The sequence below is a fragment of the Haliotis rubra genome, unplaced genomic scaffold, assembly GCF_003918875.1.
Source record: "Haliotis rubra isolate DU_JTF1 unplaced genomic scaffold, ASM391887v1 Scf228, whole genome shotgun sequence".
In the NCBI taxonomy this organism is placed as follows: Eukaryota; Metazoa; Mollusca; class Gastropoda; order Lepetellida; family Haliotidae; genus Haliotis; species Haliotis rubra.
In genome coordinates, this window is record NW_025766314.1 from 391,249 (window position 1) to 412,763 (window position 21,515).

A 21,515-nucleotide genomic window follows, 5' to 3' on the forward strand; every position below is an offset into this window, starting at 1 on the left:
AGAAGACAATTCATATTAATTTACTACTCTACTAAATCCTCATTCGAAATTTTCCAAGCACAAAATATTTCAATCGTCATATTTTAAATCAATATTTCAGCCACAAAAGCGCCCTCTATGATTGTCCAAGATGGCGTCCTTAGCGACAGGTGCCCGTTGTAAATAGTGACAGTTTACTTGACAATTGAGTGCGAGATGGGAGTAACCGGCTGGTGGCTTTGACAACGTCGTGTGAGTTGAAACATTTATCTGTGTCTGTATTATCACGTAACAAGTATCTGTCTCTTAATTGGTTTGTTTGATGTTAGTTTGTCTTCAGAAACTATCATTTTGTTGGCATATGCCTGTTTGAGACTGAAAACTCAACTCGAACAGCATTGAACCATGCATGTTAAGTCTGGGACATAATTACCGATAGGAGATTAATTTCGGCGATACGGGTATGTAAATAACAATTATTTTGAATTTACATATGAAGGATTTGATTAAATATTATCATATGTTTTTGTGAAATTAATATGAAATATGACCATAAGGTCACTATGACATAAACAGTATCTCTTTTGTTCAACTGGAGAATTTTCATCAGATGATATTTGCATGATGAGCTTCCATGACCAGTTACTGTTAGTTAACAGCAGTGCAAAATGTTACGTTAATATATATGAGAGAGAACCTTACACAAAATCATTTCTGTGTGTCTGAATTCCAAGTCTTGTAAAATTTCATCTTAATCTAGTCCATTTGTTAAGACTAAATATGCTCAACAAAGACTGAACAAATTAGTAATTACCAAAGCATAAGTTCAGGCCAGTAGGTTCAAACATATTTTGCATAATGTTAATTAATTTTATGATTAACAATCATCATCAGCTGATCGCTTGAGTCACAATCTGAGATGTTGTATTTATTCTTTCATGTGTTCAATGAATAATTACAGTGTTGACATCATTTGTAATGTCCAACTCGTCACATAACCTACTTTTAATGAAACTGAGTTTTTGTTCATCTTCAGAAACTATTAACTCTTCAACACACAAGACTCTCAAAGCATATATTAGGATTTTACCTATGTTTCTTAAAGTGGAACGTCATCATGGTCAAGAGGATTCCAATGTTTCATTTTCAAAGTCAACCCATATTACACAGTGATGCAGAATTTGTGATTTTTCGACATGATGTGTTATTACTTATAATGAATAATTACAGTTGTAACTTAAGAACATTTCATTAGTAATCTTTGTCTTTTTGACTTATTAATCAACTGATTATTTTAGTTTATGAATTTCAAGTAGAGCATATTATTTTTTATGCTCATGTCCGGTACAGCTGTTACGATTCACTAGTGTATTTGGTGACTCAAACTGTGTCTCTTCATGTATTCAATCTGTTATTTGCATGTACTAGAATAAATTTGTTTACGAATTTGTTTTGAAAAGAGATTTTTGCACTTGGAACTCAATGGTTATTTATAATGTTTATCAAAGTAAAATATGCAAAATGGAATGTACAAAAGCCATGCAGTTGTGTAACCTGTGTGAGTTTGCCAAGGCCCCTTACGACCGAACAAAATATTAGCAAGAGAGACATTGTTGCATTACTAAAAATATCACAAACATTTTTTAGCATTAGCAATTACAACATGCACGAGAAATATTTGGTAGTTTAATTCCTTCAATTCCTGCATATACTAACATTTTGTTGGGTTTTGTTAGCTTAGCAAATAACAGTCCATAATTTATAACACTGAAGTATACTGAAAATGGTGTTAATAACCATGTTTATGCTTATAAACGGGAATGTTTTTAGAACAGATTGTGTGAAACCCAAATATGTGCTAATATATATATTTATATATTTTTGTGTATATGTGTGTTTCCTCTCTGTTTGTGTGTTTCTTTTGTGTGTGTTTGTTGTGTATATGCACATGTTTTAGATTGGATAAGTATATACAGTGGACTCACTCTAAACCGACCTCCCTCTAATCCAACATTCCCTGTAAACCGACATATTTATTTGGTCCCAAATTTGTCCCTATTTAATATGATAAGAAACTCCCTCCAATCCAACATCCCTCTTAGTAATTCCGAATTCTGACACTCTAATCCAATATATAATGCTTATTTTTAAGTTTAGATTAAACTGAACATTTTAACATATTTGCTAATTGTGATTTTTCTTCAACTCTACAGTTCCATTAGACAAGTATATAACCATGGCAAATGTGCCAGAAAAACAAGAAACCGAGGCAGTCGCTGCCCCTAAGGAACCTCGTCTGATGCCATCAGCGCCTCCAGGACCAAATCTTCCAACAATGTTTGGAGAAATCCTGGAAACCAGTGTGACATTTTGTGTGGATACTTCCGGCAGCATGTACAACTCCTTGCATGTCGTACAGGAACAGTTGATCGAGACTCTTTATAAACATGCTCATCGTGACCGAGACACTCTGTTCAACATCATAGAATTCAACACAGAAGTGACACAGTGGGCGGACAAGATGGTGAAATGTACGCCTGAGACTGTTGCCGTTGCCGCAGAGTGGATTAACAAGTTATCAGCAAAAACAGGAACAAATACCCAGGATGCTCTTCTTACTGCCTTCAGCGTTCCGAAGTGTCGTGCTGTGTATTTAGTTACTGACGGTCTGCCGGATCAGCAAACCGAGGACATTTTGGACCATGTTGCCTATGTAAATGAGAACCGACCCGTCCACTGCATCTATATCTGTGAAAACAAAGCCGACGAAGCCGCAACAGAATTTCTCGAAGATCTGTCCGTTGAAACTTATGGATCTTTCCACATTGTTACCATGACGACTCACGGATGCGTCGAGCGCATTACCCCTGTATACCGATCAGATCACGCCCAAGAACGACTTATAAGAACTGTGGAGGATCATGTTCGACTCAATGTGAAAACATGCAGCGTGACAACAACGTTGAATGCAGATCCAGAAGATGCGCTTGGTCTACCCAGGGTCTCTGCTCTCAACCAGTGGTCCTACCCACCTTACTGTCATCCTTTTCTTGGACCGTTTCCAATGCGGTACTACTACCCATATTACTGGAGCCGCTACCGCCCGGCAAAGGCGTGGTTGAAGGCTCAGGACTCTTTGTTTGACCCCCTGGATCTGTCGCCTGCTGCTGGCGCCCTGTTGATTGGGAAGAAAGTCATGGCGCGGAGAATTGATGATGGATACTTTTATATGGGGACAGTTCAGAGTCAGGTAATTTCATTTTATTTTTTTATCAAGATTGTAACACGGGTAATTCTTACTTCCAAATTTATAATTTTCAAGAGATGGATATTGGCAATGTTTTGTTTTGCAATACATTGTTACCATGGCAACACAGAGGTTTCAAATATTGATATACAAGCTGACACATCCCTCTTCCTCAGCCAATTTTCAAGCTAGAACTTAGTTTTCCTTTTCACATATTTTTGTTCTTGATTTTGTGACAAGTGTTACCATGGTTACCAAAAAAAAAAGATATAATGTGGAATATACTAATATCATGTTCAAGAATATACTAATATCATTTTAAAGCTGCAATACTTATCACTGGTACATGTATTTTAAATTCGTCATGTGTGGGTCATGTGCTAATATTAGTAGAAGGGAATGATCATTATGATTTTGTGTTCAAAGTTGGGATTATTTAAACTTATTACTGTCTTAGTACAAGGTACTCTAACATGGAGTTTAATGATATAGGGAGAAACTTATTAACTAATAAATATATAAGGCTGGTTCTCATATCAATGAAATATGAGTAAACTCCAACAGAGGTTAACCTTGTCCGCTGACAAAGTAAGGAGGTCAACATTGGGATGAGTTAGTGAGTGAGGTTAATTTTACACCGCACTCAGCAATATTCCAGCTATATGGCGGCATTCTGTAAATAATCGGATCTGGACCAGACAATTCAGGGGTCAACAGCATGAGCATCGATCTACACAATTGGAATATGATGACATGTGTTAACCAAGTCAGCGAGCCTGACCTCCCGATCCCGTTAGTCGCCTCTTACGACAAGCATGGGTTACTGAAGATCAGTATTCTAACCCGGATCTAACAATGGGACGACTCCACATGATGCTACATATAGAGAATACTACACGAGGTCTCATTACATACGAATTATAAACGAACGATTTGCATCAAATCACTGATGGAAACATACATGCACACACACACACACACACACACATACATGCTGCTTTATGTTTCCATAGATGTGTCACCTCACCTCATATGATTAGTCCTTTAATTGTTTAACTAGTTTTATCCATATTGGGAGAATGGTCAATATGAAAGCCTCTTTCTCAATACTGGTCATGTATCAATGAAATACATGTCAACTCTGCAAGTTTATAACATCAATCACAGCTATAATAACATTAAGAGTAGGACTGGCAAAAATAATCAATAATTGGAAATATCGTGGATCATGAAATCATTATTAATGATTATTGATATGAAAATTGTGTCATCAATAATATTTTACATGAATTATTGTGATTAACTTATGTTAATATTTACTCTGACAATACACAAAGTTAAATCTTTATTCATGGGTCAGCTCTTAAATGTTCAGTTAGTAATATATTCTGTAAGTAATAGAAACCTAAATATGTCACCACTCATGTGAAATATTAAATGTGATGATATCTTTCAGATGTTTTTGTCCTTGAAAGTTATTTCTCTGATATCTATCGATAGTCCATCGATATTCACTTAACGATGTCGATGTCTATGATCTATAATCAGTGATGTTTTACTGACATTTGGTGTGGACTCGAGGTCCAAAATAGATCTCTGATCAGATCCTGATTAGTCCCAGGTATTTGACCGAAGCGTTTAACTATTTAGGTAAAATTGGCATGCGTGAAATCCTCTTAGAGTTGTCTACAATACTTAGGGGACTATTCCTGCGTAGCTAGTTTGGTAAGACACAGTCCTGTCAATATTTCATCTTCGGCTCATGTGCTGTAGCCATGCGAACCAGGTTTTGCTGGAGCATCTTTAATGTTGGTCTTCCCTGACTAGTAAGACATGGCCTACTGGTACATGATACTCATTAGATTGGATTAATTAAATAATAATGTGCCTGATAGTGCTATTGACATTCGGATTGCTGTCATTCATGTTTAAGAAACTGACTCACGCTTTACACATCGTTTTTGCTTCTCACTCTTTAATGGTCTTCTACTCTGTGTGCTCCATTTTCCTCACGAGACTTGGATTCAACGTTGTACATTCAGTATTGGTTAATGAATTCTTCCTTCTGCTGTACAAATATGAGAGACGTATGGAGACGTATGTTACTTTTGCCTCCTTTTTCATCCTATTCTTAGCTGACTTTAGTCACTGATTAAATGTTTAAAGAGTTAGAGAACATTCATTTTAAATGTTTCTTCTTTTCACTGTACGTCGCCTCTTGTCAATAGTGGCGGAGAGGTAGCCTAGTGGTTAAAGTGTCTGCTCGTCACGCTGAAGACCCGAGTTAGATTCCCCACATGGGTACAATGTGTGAAGCCCATTTCTGGTGTCCCCCGCTGTGATATTGCTGGAATATTGCTAAAACCAAACTCACTCACTCGCTCCTGTCAATATTTTAACACATGTGAAGCCCATTCTGTGAAACCCATTTCTCAAGTCCAATACTGTGATATGGCTAAAAGACACGTTAAAGCTGACTGAAACTCACTCACTCATTCAAATGACCATTCACCTCACTCACTCACTCAATATTTGAAATACTGTTCACTGTTACAATTATGCTCCAAAAGAGAATTCAATTCTATCAAACATGTGAAAGTTCAGTTTCCATTCAGAAGTTCGGGGACATAGTGAATCCCAATGACATGGAGGTGTGTGAACTAAGCCCCGAACAACTGCCGAACACAGGCGAACAGCCCAGGATAAAGGCAGTATTGTGTACACACAGTGTTCAAGTTGCTAGGTATATGGCTACACACACTGGAGCATGGTACATGTATAATGGCCTATCATGAGGGGTGTGACGAGGTAACGAGGGGACAGATAAAGCCCTGCCCCAGGTGATAGTGAGATTTGTTGGGTAGAAGTACTGTTATGGTTACAGGAATATTTCCTTTACTTTAAGACATTTATATTAGGGTACAGATAATCATTACCTTTTTTGTATGTATTTTGCCTATACAATATATTCATGTATTTTTTTCATTGTGAAAGTATTAGAGTACAGATAATCATTTCTTTTTATTATGTGTTTTATTTAAACAATAATGTAGATATTTTTTCATTGAGAAAATATTTTTTGGCTGCTTTTCATATGTTTTATTAAATACAACCTGATTTTGTGGGCCTTTTAAATAGAACAATATATGTTTTAAATCAGTTATTTAAATAGTGTAGACCTCGGATTCTAAAGCAGAAATTATTGTAGCAATAATTATTTTATAAGACTCTTTAGCTGTCCTACAAAAGAAATGAGCAAATATATGAGTGACTGTTCGTGAAACAGTACATGTGCTGATTTGCAGCTTTTGACTGTGAAAATAAGAATCATCTATCAGATGTGATAGGAGTATTTTTGTCAAAACTAATGACATATTCATCCAATAAGTCAGAAAGGTTAATAAATGTCGATTCCGTGGAAGAAATCGTTATGTTATAAGTTGTGTCATGCAAAATCCTTTTGGTCATGATTCAAATACATATTTAACTACGAGTAGAAAGTAGTTTTTATTTTCTAACTTGATGAAAACAAACCATAATCTCATTAATTCTAACAGACTTTAGCCCGTGACTTTACGATTTTAAAAAATGGCGGTGCCCTGTCGCGAGATAGTGTGAGATATAGTTCCATTCAGTCCCAGAAATATAGTTATCTTATGACATCATATAAAATATATACTAGTATGTTTATCTACAAAACAAATCCAAATGGAGCCCAATACAGTCCTCCACTTCTCCTCAGAGCTGAGTTACCAAATGATTCTAGACAGGACTACGACTCCTATTTGATTCCTTCTCAAGGCTGTAGGAGACAGTGTGAGACATTTGCAGTAGGTCATGATGACATAGTATCCAACAATCATGACAGGCTAATGAAGTGTGGAAGGCCTTTTAATCTACTCCTTTATTTATGTTTAACTGATCAATAACACAACATTAATCAGGTGGAGTCTGTTTCACACCATACTGACATCTTGTCTTTGAAATGAATAATTTTACAGAAAACAGTTAAAAAATTATAATCGTAAAATACAATGAAAAGGAGCTCAGAGAATTTCTCCTCTTCCTGACACTGTGGTAATCTAGACTTGCCACATATTCTAGACTTGCCACATAATCTAGACTTGCCACATATTCTAGACTTGCGACATAATCTAGACTTGCCACATATTCTAGACTTGCCACATATTCTAGACTTGCCACATATTCTAGACTTGCCACATATTCTAGACTTGCATGGGCTTTCTTGGACATATTTGTCTCAGGGTCTGTATGGCAGACAAGAAGCACATACTTTCCTACATTGGAGTGAGTGAGTGAGTGTTACGCCGCCTTAAGCAATATTCCAGCAATATCACAGCAGGGGACACCAGAAATGGGCTTCACACATTGTACCCAGTCATTGTGGGGAATTGAACCTGGATTTTCTGCGTGACAAGTGAACATTTCAACTACTAGGAGATTTTTTTGTAAAACTGTTTTCTTGATATGTGTCCTTTGTTTCACAGATTCTACAGGACAAGTTCCTGGTAGCTTTCGGCCCGTATAAACATGGCAAGTATCGGGACACATCATACCAGGACACCTTTGTGTACGACATTGTGGACTTGATCGATGCAAAGCGACACACCATCCTCACAGGGGACAGGGTCTTGGCCCCCTGGGAGCCTGAGGGGAGAGGTATGGCCCAGGGATCGTCATCGACGGACATGAGAGGAGAGGTGCTGAGGGTAAGAATTTTGATGTGACTCTAAAGTTAAATTTTTACTGTCATGCAGATTTTAAAAGGGATTATTATCCATATGGCGAAAAATAACCAGTGTCATATGTATCTCATATGTGCATGTGTGCACATGTCACTTTTACCTAGCAACCATTGTTTCTGTATTTTGTCGTCCGTGTTGTCATCAAGCAATTGAACGTGACGTCAATGAAGAGGGCCATCACACTCACTTGCTTATCGTGTTTTGCTGCACAAATGTACATGAATAAAATGAATAATAAAGAAATTATTACACTCAAGCAAGTGTGTCATATGACTAAAACAAAAGAAGTGTTTAATTTTTTATTGCCCGAGTGAAAGCATTTCGTATAAATCTATTTATGTTCTGTTTCCCATTACAGGTGCCGATCTACATTTTGTAGATAGTACCACGTGATATTGAGAGATTGTCTCTATGTTACTAGTTCTGATAATCTTGTCTAGTGATGTTTAATTGCATATTTAATTCATTGACAAAAGTCAATGTCTCTTGTTCTTTCACATAAAGCAATACAATGACTGTCTTACCACCAGCAAAATAAGTTTGATGCACGGTCATACATGTATATGGTAATTTGAAAATATTTTGTAATTTGGGATTCTTACAAATATTATAAATCTTAAAATTGACATGTCCTGATGGTTTATCATTTGAAAGGTTCCTGTTCCAGGAGTACCAAAATCACTTTCTGGATTATAAATTTTTGAGGAAGATGGTTCCATAAAACAAGCCTTGACAATTTTAAGGCCTAAGATAAATAAATGTTAAGCAGAAAAATAGGTAAATATTTGACCTTCTGAAACGTTTACCGTAATGTAAGGTAAGACTATACTCAAAACTGTGTTGTACCCTTACGCAGTAGGCTGAAGTAGATGACTAGCATATAGAGTACATTATAAGAAAAACGGGCCAGAAAAAAAACCCAGGTATTTGTTTATCAAGGATTTATTGTATGTTCTGGATCCAAAGTCCGTTTCTAGATTCCTTGTTGTCTGTTAACACCTAAAGCTCAGCTCCATGTACAAAAAGTACTGTGTAGATTACCTTATGATGGATATTGCTAAACGTTTAATAACTTTTTATTGATTTTGTAACTTCGTCTTTTGGGGATAATGTTATTCATCCAGATTTCTACCAGTTTCTTTGAGTCCCTTTGTCTTGGTAACCATTTTGCTTCTAAATGTTTAGTACATAACAATCAGTGAATACCTGATTTTGTTCATTGCTGTAGTTAATATGCCTTAGCAGCCTGTGAAGATGCAGGTTAGAATGTTCTTTAGCACCCTATGCTTGATATAAGAGACCGCAAACATGGACTTGCTGACTTGGTTGATGTACTTCATCGTAACCCAATATTGTACATGGACGCTGATGATGTCAGTACAAGGATTGTATGGCTAAGATTTCATTATTTGCAGACTGCTAACTTACAACCGAGTTTATGATAATTGCTGAGTGTGGTAATAAAAAGCAAACTCTTGGGTACCAAAGGTCATTCTTGCTTGAAGTGGCAGTGGGGTAGCCTGGGCCTAGATTTTCGAAGCTCTCTTAGCTCTAAGATAGTCGTAAGTGCCATACATTAACATTAACTTACGACTATCTTAGCGCTAAGAGAGCTTCGAAAATCTAGGCCATGGTGGTTAAAGCATTTACTCATATTGCCGAAGATCCAGGTTTGATTCCCCACATGGGTACAATGTGTGAAGCCCATTTCTGGTGTTCTCCATCAGAATATTGCCAAAATCGGCATAAAACTAAACTCACTAACCCATTCCTGAGTGATTAAATGTCAAGGGACTGGATGTAGTTTGTTGTTATTCAGTGATGTTTTTTTTCCGTGGTATGTCATGTCGTGGCTGGATGTGCCTGACCTTCGCTGTTGAATGTGTGAATCTTATCCTGGAGGGATCTCTCCCGCCCTGTGTCGCGTGACTGGGCTGAACTTCAATCTGGAGAGCGGGAGTCGTCATGCATACTTTATGAGATTGGTATACAGATCATCCTGATGAAAAAGCATCTCTTGCGTGTTTGTCTTCATGGGTCTTGTGTCTGGCACGGAACTGATACAGTGTTGGACACAGACTGGTGTTAGTGTCTGCAACTGAAATGATACATTGCTGGATACACAGACTGGACGTAGTGTCTGCAACCGTATTAATACAGTGTTGAATACAGACTAGACGTAGTGTCTGAAACCAAACTGACAATGACTGATACAGATTGAAGTTAGTTTCTGAAACCAAATTGAGGGTGTCTGACACAGATTGGAGTTAGTTTCCGAAACCAAACTAAGGGGTCTGACACAGATTGGAGTTAGTGTCTACAATAGAATTAACGGTGTTGGATGCCAGCTGAACCTTGAGTCGGACATGTACGGACAAGATGTCATATCTAAACAGACTAGTCATAATATTTCAGTTGAAAATCTGAATAAAATATGCCATAAAATCAGACCAACACATTGTCTGACGAACCAATTTATTGATTCCTAACAACATCTTATTGAGATAACAGTAACCATGGTAACCAGACCTATTACACCATAATTCCCCACTTATAGCAGGTATAATTTGTACTGGTGTACTTCACACTTTGTGCTTTGTAAGAGATGTGAAATTCAGCATAGGGATTGCTCTGTAGTATTGCTTACAACCATATCATTCCCGACCTAGTTCTGTGTAATAGTTACAGATCACATACAAATTACATTCGGATTATATACAGATTACATTACTGCCTCCACTATTATCAGAGTTAGGGGATAGATAATCTTGGGATTGAGAGATTAGGGCTATCGATAGTATGACTCCATTGGGAGACTTTACCTGCTTGATTTGGCTGATGGATTCTGATTGTCACTTAAAGAATATTTGTTCTGATGTTAAGGTGCAAAATGAGATGTGCATTTGTTTCTATTAGAGATATTGGTATATGTTCTTGTAATTAAATAATTGTGTCTCCACAAAAATTTAAAAATAATTATTTTGATAGATCTTTTTCTTCCAAAGTACTTTTCATTTGCCACCAGACACCAAGCTCTTTCAATGACATAATGACAGCCATATTTCATTCTGTGTAAATAGGCACACCAAGGATTGAACAAATGTGTGTTTGTTTGTGTGTGTGCTTTTCTGTACAATTCATGTACAATTTAGTCCCAGATGGAAATGAAACACGTGACAGAGGGACCTACACACTGGTTGACATGCAACATCTCTGAAGAAAAGGTGTGTGTGCAGCCCCTCACCAAAGTCTCTGCCAAGTTACATTCTTCCCAGATATGGGGGTGAAGAATGAAATAATTCAGTAAAACTTTCTCTCCATGTTTTTATCTTCTTAAAACAATGTGTAAACATTATTTCCAAAGATGATGAAACTAGTCTTATAAAACCAACCTACGGTTATACTGCTTTAGATTTCATAGGGCCAATAAAATTCACCAAAATTGGGTTGTCCATGGTGCTGCATTATTCACTTTGAGTGAGTGAGTGAGTTTGGTTTTACGCTGCTTTTAGCAATATTCCAGCAAGATCACAGTGGGGGACACCAGATTCTGGGCTTCACACATTGTACCCATGTGGGGAATCGAACCCGGGTCAGTGGCGTGATGAGTGGACACTTTAACCACTAGGCTACCCCACCACCGCCATTGTTCACTTTGAGGTAGGCCAGAATCTATGATGTTGTGTCCTTCATGGTTTGCTCCAAACACGGTTCCAGGATCGTGAGCACCAGACACATGCTTGTGGGTTTTGTCAATGCGTGGTTATACGTCGACTCACCCAGGGGAATTTGCTCATGTTTAAGATGAAGTGTACGTACAATGCATTGACAAGACGAAGGAATACGTTGAGCTCAAACTTCTTTAGTTACATGACAGACAAATACACAAGACATAAATGTGGTGAGCGGATTACCCGCTCAACCCCAGGACGTTTCCTACGAGCGGCATTATCCTGCTCGCGGTCGTCCTTACACAAGCAGGCGGTATACCGGACTCGACTCTGTTTTCCTTCACAGTCTAGATGTGAGCATACTAAATATATATATACAGTTTTTGACAACAATGGACAGGCGACGACTCAACAATGGACAGACAGAAATACAATAGCACTTCCTTGACCAGTTGGTGTGATGGCAGACACAGCCAAGGGGGATTACCAATGAAGGTTATAAATGTCTTATACAATAATTAATGGTCTGACAAGTCAATTTACAATGCGGTAGTGATAAGGATGTACAGTAGTGATTAAGAATACAGGTTAGCGTCATATATATATTACAATAAAGTCTCACATGTCTTGAGTACATAGTTTGGACTTTTTAAATATTTGGACGATGGCTGCCCTGAATTAGTCACTATAACAGTTTCACCAAGTGTTTAGTTAAAATTGCTTCTATTTGAGTCTTTTCTTACATCAAGCTCACATGTTGCGATATAACTGGAAATCTGGGTTTTTTTTAGTAGGGGTTGAAGGTTGTGGATGGGTGACCTTTCTCCTCAGTTACTTTGAACTAACTAAGGAAGAATAACAATATATGAATGAACAGTTTCATTTTTATTCTTTATTACAAGTTTTTCATCCATATAAGTGCCTTTCAAAGAACTTAACTTGAACCGTGGAGCAAAAGTAAAATCCTGTACACACCAAGCTAGTCAGTCTTAGTATCATTTAAAACAATACAATCTTCGTAGTTTAAAGGTTGGATAGTTGTTACGGAACTTTCCACATGACATTGGCCTTGTTGCCATACGAATTATGCACCACTTGAAATGAATTTAGTTGCTCCCGACAGTGCTAGTGCATAGGCTCCACACAGGGTCACAGCAACAATCTCCTCAGTGTTGCCAAGGCGACGATACACTCGGCTGTGCCTGTGCAATCAGGAAAACAGTGTCGTGTTCACGTTTAATCAGACCAGTGACAAACAAATGAAGTAATAATGAAGAAATCTGTTGATATGGCTACTTGCCTGGTCTAGACTTGGGGAAGAAATCTCAGTCGTGGCCAAATCATAAGGAATTAATTTGCTGGGATTTACTTCCTGCCATTTAAATCCTGCTGTCGTGGATACAAATTAAAGAATTAATTTACCTCCCCGTGAGCCATGACTTCTGTTTGATGAGAAAGTGAATGAAGCTGTCTGTTACATGCCTTAGGTTGAAATGAAATCTGACTTACTATAGTCAAGCTGGAGCGGGTTTTTTCAGATTAAAACAAAATACTTCTGTTTCTCTTGACATGACTATCTCATTATAGTGCTGTTGACCTGGAACTTATTTTCAATTGTTTGATATAAAGTCTTCGAGAAAAGTTTTCAAGTCCAAATTAATAAGTACGATAATAAACAAACAAACAAATAGATTGATAAATAAATAAATAAATAAATAAATAAATAAATAAATAAATAAATAAATAAATAAATATCTAGACACTATCTCTGACTATATCTTATCAGTGTTGATGTAAAAGTTTGGTCTTCCTTCGATCTAAACAAGGCTTTGGGAACCAGTAAAATAACACTAACAGGTTTGATAAAAACTGTGCCATTTAACCAAAATTGTATTAATGAAATATTAAATTTTTTACAGCATTTTTATAAATATAATATGCTTCACCATACATTAAAGTTACACCAAATGTCAAATAAAATATCCATTTTCATCATATATTTGAAAACAATCCTTAGAAAACCACTGAATGTTTAATCTCATAACAACAATGTTTTATTTTGTTTGTAAATGTAATAAAAATATGTCGTATGATCAAAGTTCCTGGAAGTGAAATAAGCCCATACAGCTGAAACACTTACACCACAGAGCTGGAGACGTGTCACCATAATAGCAGGCTATTTGTAGATATATTGATTCTGTCACTCAGTCCCAGTGTTTGGACTCTTGGATACAGTAAACACCAAGTCGCATCTGTTTAATCTGCTGAATCATCAATTAAAACTTCATAAAATAATTTCAATAATGTTTAATTTTTTTAAACACTCCTTGGCATGAGTTTGTTGAGAAATAGCAATGATTTTCATGTACGATTAACTAAATATTTGACTTTGTTGTTTTTTGTTTGGTGTGTTACTATGATATCGAGGCATTGTGTTTGACATCATTGTGGAGTTCAAGTTGATCATTTGTCTCACTTATTGGTCTCGGTGATGGAATATAGATCTCTATCTGTTGGTTAGTGTTATGACTGTTTCATGTCGAAACGTCATTCTGGTCTGGTGGCTTGTTTGAGTGTTTCAGTTATGTGGTGACTTGAATAAAGGTATATACAATGGCACGAATACAATACACGCCATAAATATTGGATAACAAGTTAAAAATTCTTTCACAAATATCCTAACGTGTCATGTATTGCTGTGTGTGGCATTAAACAACAAACAAACTATTATTTGTTATATACTACTCACACTTTGCTAAGGATCACAAAAAATCACAACTTTACTTAAACGTAAATTTATATTTTGAAATTGTATCCATTTAAAACTGGGTAAATAATTATATGGTAACGTCTCTTTAGGCAAAAAGTCACTTTAATCTAACCTTATGCACTTGATACATGAGTAACCATAGAAATGGTTTTCATGGCACCAGTCAACCATTTTGCATATCATGGAACGAGTCATTGACAAGTACACAAAACCTGTCAATAACAAGTGTGGGATCCACAAGATGAAATGACATACTGAAACCTAGGATCCATGCTTACAGTAAGCTTAGATATTTAAACCAAATTTGACCCCACATCATAATTTTCTGTTGAATTCATGATTTGATCCTTAGCAAAGTGTGAATAGTATAGTTGGTCAAATAATAACCAAATAAAAGATATGGCATTGATCAAATAATAACCAAACTAAAATGAAATATATATGGATCATGTTTTTATTTTTCCATGACCTTCACAAGTGTTTACATTTGTCATGACAATGACCAGTGGCCATCGCATTTCACTATTAAGCCATATAGTGAATAGTATATAGCTGTGGGAAACAAAATAAAGGATCACAGTGATCCTTTATTTTTCCCTCAGGAGTATAGTATTAACTATCACCAAGTTTGGATCTGTTTTGTTTTGCACATGTGCTTTGGTAAATAATAATAAAATAAAAATATTCAATAGAATTAAAAATATTCATAAATATTCAGTTCTAGTTATCACAAATAATGAATTGAATTAATAAAGGAATATAGTTCAGTTCACCAAATGTGACTGAATCATAACAGTCATGTAACTAGATATGCTGGTATACTGTTTGGGAAAGATTATCAAATTGATGTGGTCAGACTTTCTTAAGGAAATAAATGTATCATTATCAAGTCAAATTCTGTGACTAAAATAACATGAAAGTAATTTTCAGTGTGTTTGGTACTGGATTTGTTTCATGACACTATAATGTCATGTTCGCGGCAGCTCTTAGTAAGCTTACAAAATGACATTTGCATAATTTAATGTATTAAAACATGAAATTTTGTGTAAAGCATGAATAGTTGAAATTCTGACATCAACAAAAAATGGCATTTCATAATAATGTGTGGAAGCTTAATTCTATATGACTTGTGAAGATCCGGGTTAGAATTGATCTTCAGCAACCCATGCTTGTTGTAAGAGGTGACTAACGGGATCGGGTGGTCAGGCTTGCTGACTTGGTTGCCACATGTCATCGCATCCCAATTGCGTAGATCGATGCTCATGCTGTTGATCACTGGATTGTGTGTTCCAGACTCTATAATTTACAGACTGCCACCATATAGCTGGAATATTGCTGAGTGCGGCGTAAAACTAAACTCACTCACTTGCTCATTCTATATGTCTGCACTGACTACATTTCAACCAAAGGGAATTACTTTTCATGAGCTTATGTAAAACGAAAAAGACATGTACTTTTGGAAGTATTTATCACAAGCCATTCAGTAGTGGATAAGACCTCCATTTCTGATTATTTTATCAAGGTGTTGAAAATGGGAGTTGTGGTGGCCCAGTTGTCTGTGGTGATTGTGGGTTCAGATTGATTGATTGATTTATTGATTGATTGATTGATTGACATCGCACTCAGCACTTGCCGGTCTGTAAATAATCGAATACTACTATGGGCCAGACAATCCAGTGATCAACAGCATGAGCATTGAGCTATGCAATTGGGGTTGAGAACTAGTTCACTGCAGTTGTGTTTCTAGGCTCTTCAGCACCCATGCTTGTGGGTTTCACCAAAGTAGGGAATGTCTGTCCCTGCAGCATGATGTAACTGGAATCCTGTTTAAAGTAGCATCAAAACACAACAGTTTACTGTGGATGGAATTTGTACACACCTCCGTCATAAGCGCCATGAGCATACACAAGTGGGTGGCGATGACGCCATACAACTAGACATTATTATTATTGTTATTATTATAAGCTTGGTGGAAAGTGAAATTCATTCTTACCAAACCAGGGATCAGGTGGTCAGACTAGCTGACTTGGTTGACACATGTCATCATATATCCCAATTGTGTACATTGATGCTCATGCTGTTGATCACTGGATTGTCTGAACCAGACTCGATTATTTACAGACCACCACCATATAGCTGGAATATTGCTGAGTGCGGCGTAAAAATGTACTCACTCACTCTTACCAAACCTTATTCACATGTCCTTTGCTCTCCTTGTTTCAGGACCAGATGACAGTCAGATCACAGTAACATTCAGCAATGGCAAGACGGAAAAAGTCGTGGAGGACCAGGCTGTCTGGATCCCTGAGCCCGTGTATGAGCGTCTTGCGCTGGAGCTAAAGATGCCTCGAGTTGCCCGGGAGACCCTTCAGAATGAAGAGAACTATCCTCAGGACACCCTTCCGGGCTACCCAGTGTCGGGACCTGTTGCCTACCCTCCCGAATTCCCCCAAGCAAACCCCCTGGTGGTTGACACCGAGCCAGGTGTTATGGACCGAGGGTTGTACCGATGTCCTCCTTACGTCCCTACCTACCCGGTCGTGCATCAGGCCCGGACCAAGAAGGCCAAGGCAGCTGTGAAGAGTGAAGACATGGATGCTGTGATTCCTGGAACAAACATGACAAGCAAGGAGCTGCAGGACAAGGTCTCGTCTCAGCTCAGCGAGCTTTCGGACGAGAAGGAAGAAAAGGCTGAGCTGGATGAGAAGGAGATTGAGACAATTAACCGGAGGAAGAGGTTGCTGAAGAAGCGGGAGAAGCAGTTTGCAAACTCTTGCAGGAAATCTGTCTCGTTTGATGATTCTGTTAAAGAAGCTTATTACCGTAACAACGATGTCCGTTTGGAGGATTTTGACCTTGGTGATGCAGACAGTGGGTATGCAACATCACCGGATTTGAGTGAGGAGAGGGACAGGCTGGAGAGGAAGAGGCAAGAATGTGAGCAAGAGAGATGGCTTCTGAGAAGGGAAAGAGAGGACCTGGAGCAAGAACTTAGACTACGAGAAAGAGACGTTGGTGTCAACACCGACTCCAGTCTGCTGTTCAGGAAGTCAACTCCAGTTGGCAGACGGCCTCCATGGAGGTACTGGAAGCGGGATCCCAGTCCTGGAAGGAGGAGAGCGAAGTCTGCAGTTACACCTTTCAGAGAGACAGCTTTGCAGGCTCCACTTGAAGCTCGGGATCAGAGGAATGCAGCCATCAACTCAGGTTAGTTCACAAACAAGATTCTAGGTGATACATGTGATGCACAGTTAGATCAAAGGTATCCTGTGGCAACAAGCCAGAAGGTGGGTGTTAGGCCCTAGAATCTCAGAGACCAAAGCATATACTGGTAGATATACTAGTAGTGCTAATCAGCAATATGCTCTGAATTTATCACTGCTCCATGGGGATTCAGGGTTTGAAGTTGTGTTTGAGATCAGATCAGATTGTCAGGCTTGGTTGCTAGGAGACCAGGATGAAAGCATCATAGCGCCATCATTTCCCATCTCAAAGACTGGTTTGTCTGATCCACTGATATGAATATTTACAGGCCACCTTCGTGTAACTGAAAATCTTTTGTTGTCATGCAGTAAAGAATTAACAATGAAACATTTTCACCTTCACAGTGGAATGGAGGAGCCCAGTCTTCAAGTATGTGGATCCCCAGGCAAGGGGAGACTACTCTAACTCGGTGGAGCTGCTGTTAAAGACGCCCAAGCCACCCAGCACTAAAGCTGGTACTGTCCCTAGGGATGGGGACGGCGTGGCCAGTTCCCTGGGATACAGGATAATGACAGAGCATGACATTGCCTTAGCCAGGAGGGAATACAGGTAACACTGTCAATGACATTATGTTTTTATTGAGATATTTTGTCGTGGTAACCATACAGTCAGGTTTCGTAATTGCAAGTTTATCGGGTGACTTTAAATGGCTGGAATTCTGTAATGAAGCTGCACAAAGAAAACATTTATTGCAAAGATGTCACGGAACTTAGCACCAAAATCATTACATTACTTTGCATCAATTTCCATTAGTAGCATTTTGTGAAATATTTTGTGAGTGTTTAGAAATTATTAAGCCCGGTGTAAATTCATTGTTAATGAATTGTGATATCTCCATAATAAGAACCAAAAGAATTTCAGTATTTGATGACACAGACTTTTATCACGACGTGTGTGCTTTGTGCACTTGCACATGCTTTTACTACTCCAGATTTGTTATTATGTTGGTTAAATAGTTCTATCCTAATGAACCGCCTCCGTGGTGTAGTGGTTAGAGCGTCCGCCCAGAGAGCGTAAGGTCGCAGGTTCGATCCCCGACCGCATCATAGTAAAGACGGTAAAATATGGTACTTGTTGGTCCCTGCCTAGCGCCTGGCATTAATGGATACAACAAGGACTGGTCAGCTCGGAGTCAGTATACTGTGTCTGAGTGGGGTATTCATGCTTCACTGCGGCATGGTATCTCAGTGGGCTAGCACTATAAAACCAGCTTAAGTCTGGGCTAGTACAAGCAGCTGCACATACATATACACACGCATGCACGTCGTCATATGAGCGAAATATTCTCAAGCACGACATTAAACCCAGTTTCACCTTCACCCTCTATCCTAATGAGATACCATGCCACAGTTTAAGATGGTTGCAACAATCAGATAGGCCAACAACTAGAACCATGTTTTTTGTTTTTGTGTGTGATTGAACCTGGGATCTAACCACCAACCTCTTGTTCTCAAGGCTGACTTTCTATACACTTGACCAAAGGGATGAAAACAGTATCTCATACACATGTTATCCACAGACGTCAGCAGATCATCAAGCGGCGAGACGACTGGCAGAATCGTCTGGCGGAGGAGAACAGCATGAAGCTGGCCATGAAGGACCAGCACCACCAACGCATCCTGGAACAGCTGACCCGGGAACGCGACCGCCAGCTGCAGGAACAGCAGATGATCGCCAATCAGCGGGAAGCTAAGAAGAAGATCAGCTTTGAGCTGAAACAGAGGATTGAGAAGAACCAGCAGGTTGAGGTCACTCGTGAGGAGAAGCGCATCGATGCTCTGAGGAACAGGCGGGAACACAGGGAGGCTTTGCAGACACAGCGTCAGAAGCAGGTCGAGGCTGTCAGTCTCCGGAGACAGGTGAGCTGGATTCAGACATCTTGGTTCAGTCGGTTCAGTTAGTTCATACTGTATAATCGTTAGGATGAGAAAGCCACAATAACTCGGTGCACCTAGTGGCAGCAAGAGTTGTATACTCCCCAGGGAGTTGAGATTGATAATACGATGTGCCCTTGAGATTGACGTCCGATGATCGAGGGGAAAATAACAGCGCCTTGAGCATGCACTAGTTGTGTGGATACGTGCGCTATATAAATATCCTACAATAATAAATGATAATAATAATTGAATAGGCTATGACTATGGCTGACTATCGACAGAGATGGTACACCTACAGAATACCGGATACCTACCAGCCATATTGTTTAGTGTCACGTCACCCTATCCCTAACCCTAAACCTTACCCCAACCCTAAACCTAACCCTAAAACTAACCAAAAGTAAACCTGCTTTCTTTCAAAGATGGGGGGCGGTGGGGTAGCCTAGTGGTTAAAGCGTTGGCTCTTCACTCCGAAGACCCGTGTTCGAATCCCCACATGGGTACAATGAGTGAAGCCCATTTCTGGTGTCCCCCGCCGTGATGTGCTGGAATATTGTTAAAAGCGGCGTAAAACCAAACTCAGTCAGTCAGTCAGTCTTTCAAAGATGGCTGAAGGTATTCTGTATTCTGTAGTCTTACCACAAAGATCATAGAGATCAATAATCGGATGATTAGACATGGATCTATTATTGATAAGTAATAATTAATTGTCAGTGATAATTAATGACCTATGGAGATCCGGGTCAGAATTTGTCTTCAGCAACCCATGCTTGTCATAAGATACGACTAACGAGATCGGGCAGTCAGACTCGCTGACTTGGTTGACACATGTAATCTTATCCCAGTTGCATAGATAGATGCTCATGCTGTTGTCACTGGATTGTCTGCTCCAGACTCGATTATTTACAGACCGCCACCATATAGCTGGAGTATTGCAGAAGATCAGTTCTAACCTGGATTCTTCTGGACCTTGACATAAGCAACATTCAGTCATTCAGACACGGTAACTCATTTTTGTATATTTTCCAGCAAATCAAAGTTCAGCGCAGCCAGGCCCGTGCTGATGCTTATGCTGCCCAGCTAGATGAGGAGGAGGCCAAGTCCAATTTCCAGATAAAGCAAGCCCAGAGTGCTAAGACAAGTCGTATCAACCACTTCCGTCATCTCGAGGAGGAGGCCCAGCGATCTAAAGACCTTCGGAAGATCGTCACAGACTTGCATCAATCCATGCTGAAATCACAGATATTCCCCTAGGAGGAGGATATCAAGGATATGCCCCAAGAGGAATGATATCGCAGATATTCCCAAAAGGAATATCACAGATACTCCCCTAGAAGAATGTCAGAGATATTCCCTTAGAAGAAAGTCACAGATAATGTCCCAAGAAGAATGTCACAGATATTCCCCTAGAAGAATGTCACAGATATTCCCCTAGAAGAATGTCACAGATAATTTCCCAAGAAGAATGTCACAGATGTTCCCCTCGAAGAATGTCACAGATATATTCTTAGAGAAATGAAATCGCAGATATTCCATTAGAAGATAAGTCACAGATATTCCCTTAAAGAATAATATCACAGATTAATATCACAGATATACTGTTAGAAGACATGTAGTTGTTTATATTTGTACCCTACACACTTTTAACCTTTGCTGTATAATATCCCGACCTCATTTGTGTTTAATCGGAAAGCTAGAGACAGTCTGATATCCTTGCAATGAAATCTTTACCTCAATGAAATGTATGATATTTTCTCATATCCTTGCCATCGATTGCTTCCATTCTGATGTTGGTTCGAGAAGCAGGTGATTATCAGATTTATTGAACATGGGACCATATTCCACAGCATTCCATAGAAAATGTAAACGGAAATAATATTGCTTTTGCTTTCTGTATGTGAGTAAAAAGTGTTTATATAAATGGAGGTAGACCCAGTCAGT

At 38.6% G+C, this 21,515-nt stretch overlaps 1 protein-coding gene across 1 annotated transcript; it reads left to right on the plus strand.

Annotated features, from left to right (window-relative positions):
• The first annotated feature begins 138 nt into the window (after positions 1-138).
• Positions 139-21,034, plus strand: LOC124277827. The gene is given in 8 exon segments (XM_046713540.1): positions 139-231; positions 2,193-3,229; positions 7,735-7,894; positions 7,897-7,956; positions 16,657-17,640; positions 18,042-18,246; positions 19,217-19,556; positions 20,604-21,034. Coding segments are annotated over 7 exon segments (2,988 nt in total). The 5' UTR covers positions 139-231; positions 2,193-2,215; the 3' UTR covers positions 20,829-21,034.
• The last annotated feature ends 481 nt before the right edge of the window (positions 21,035-21,515 follow it).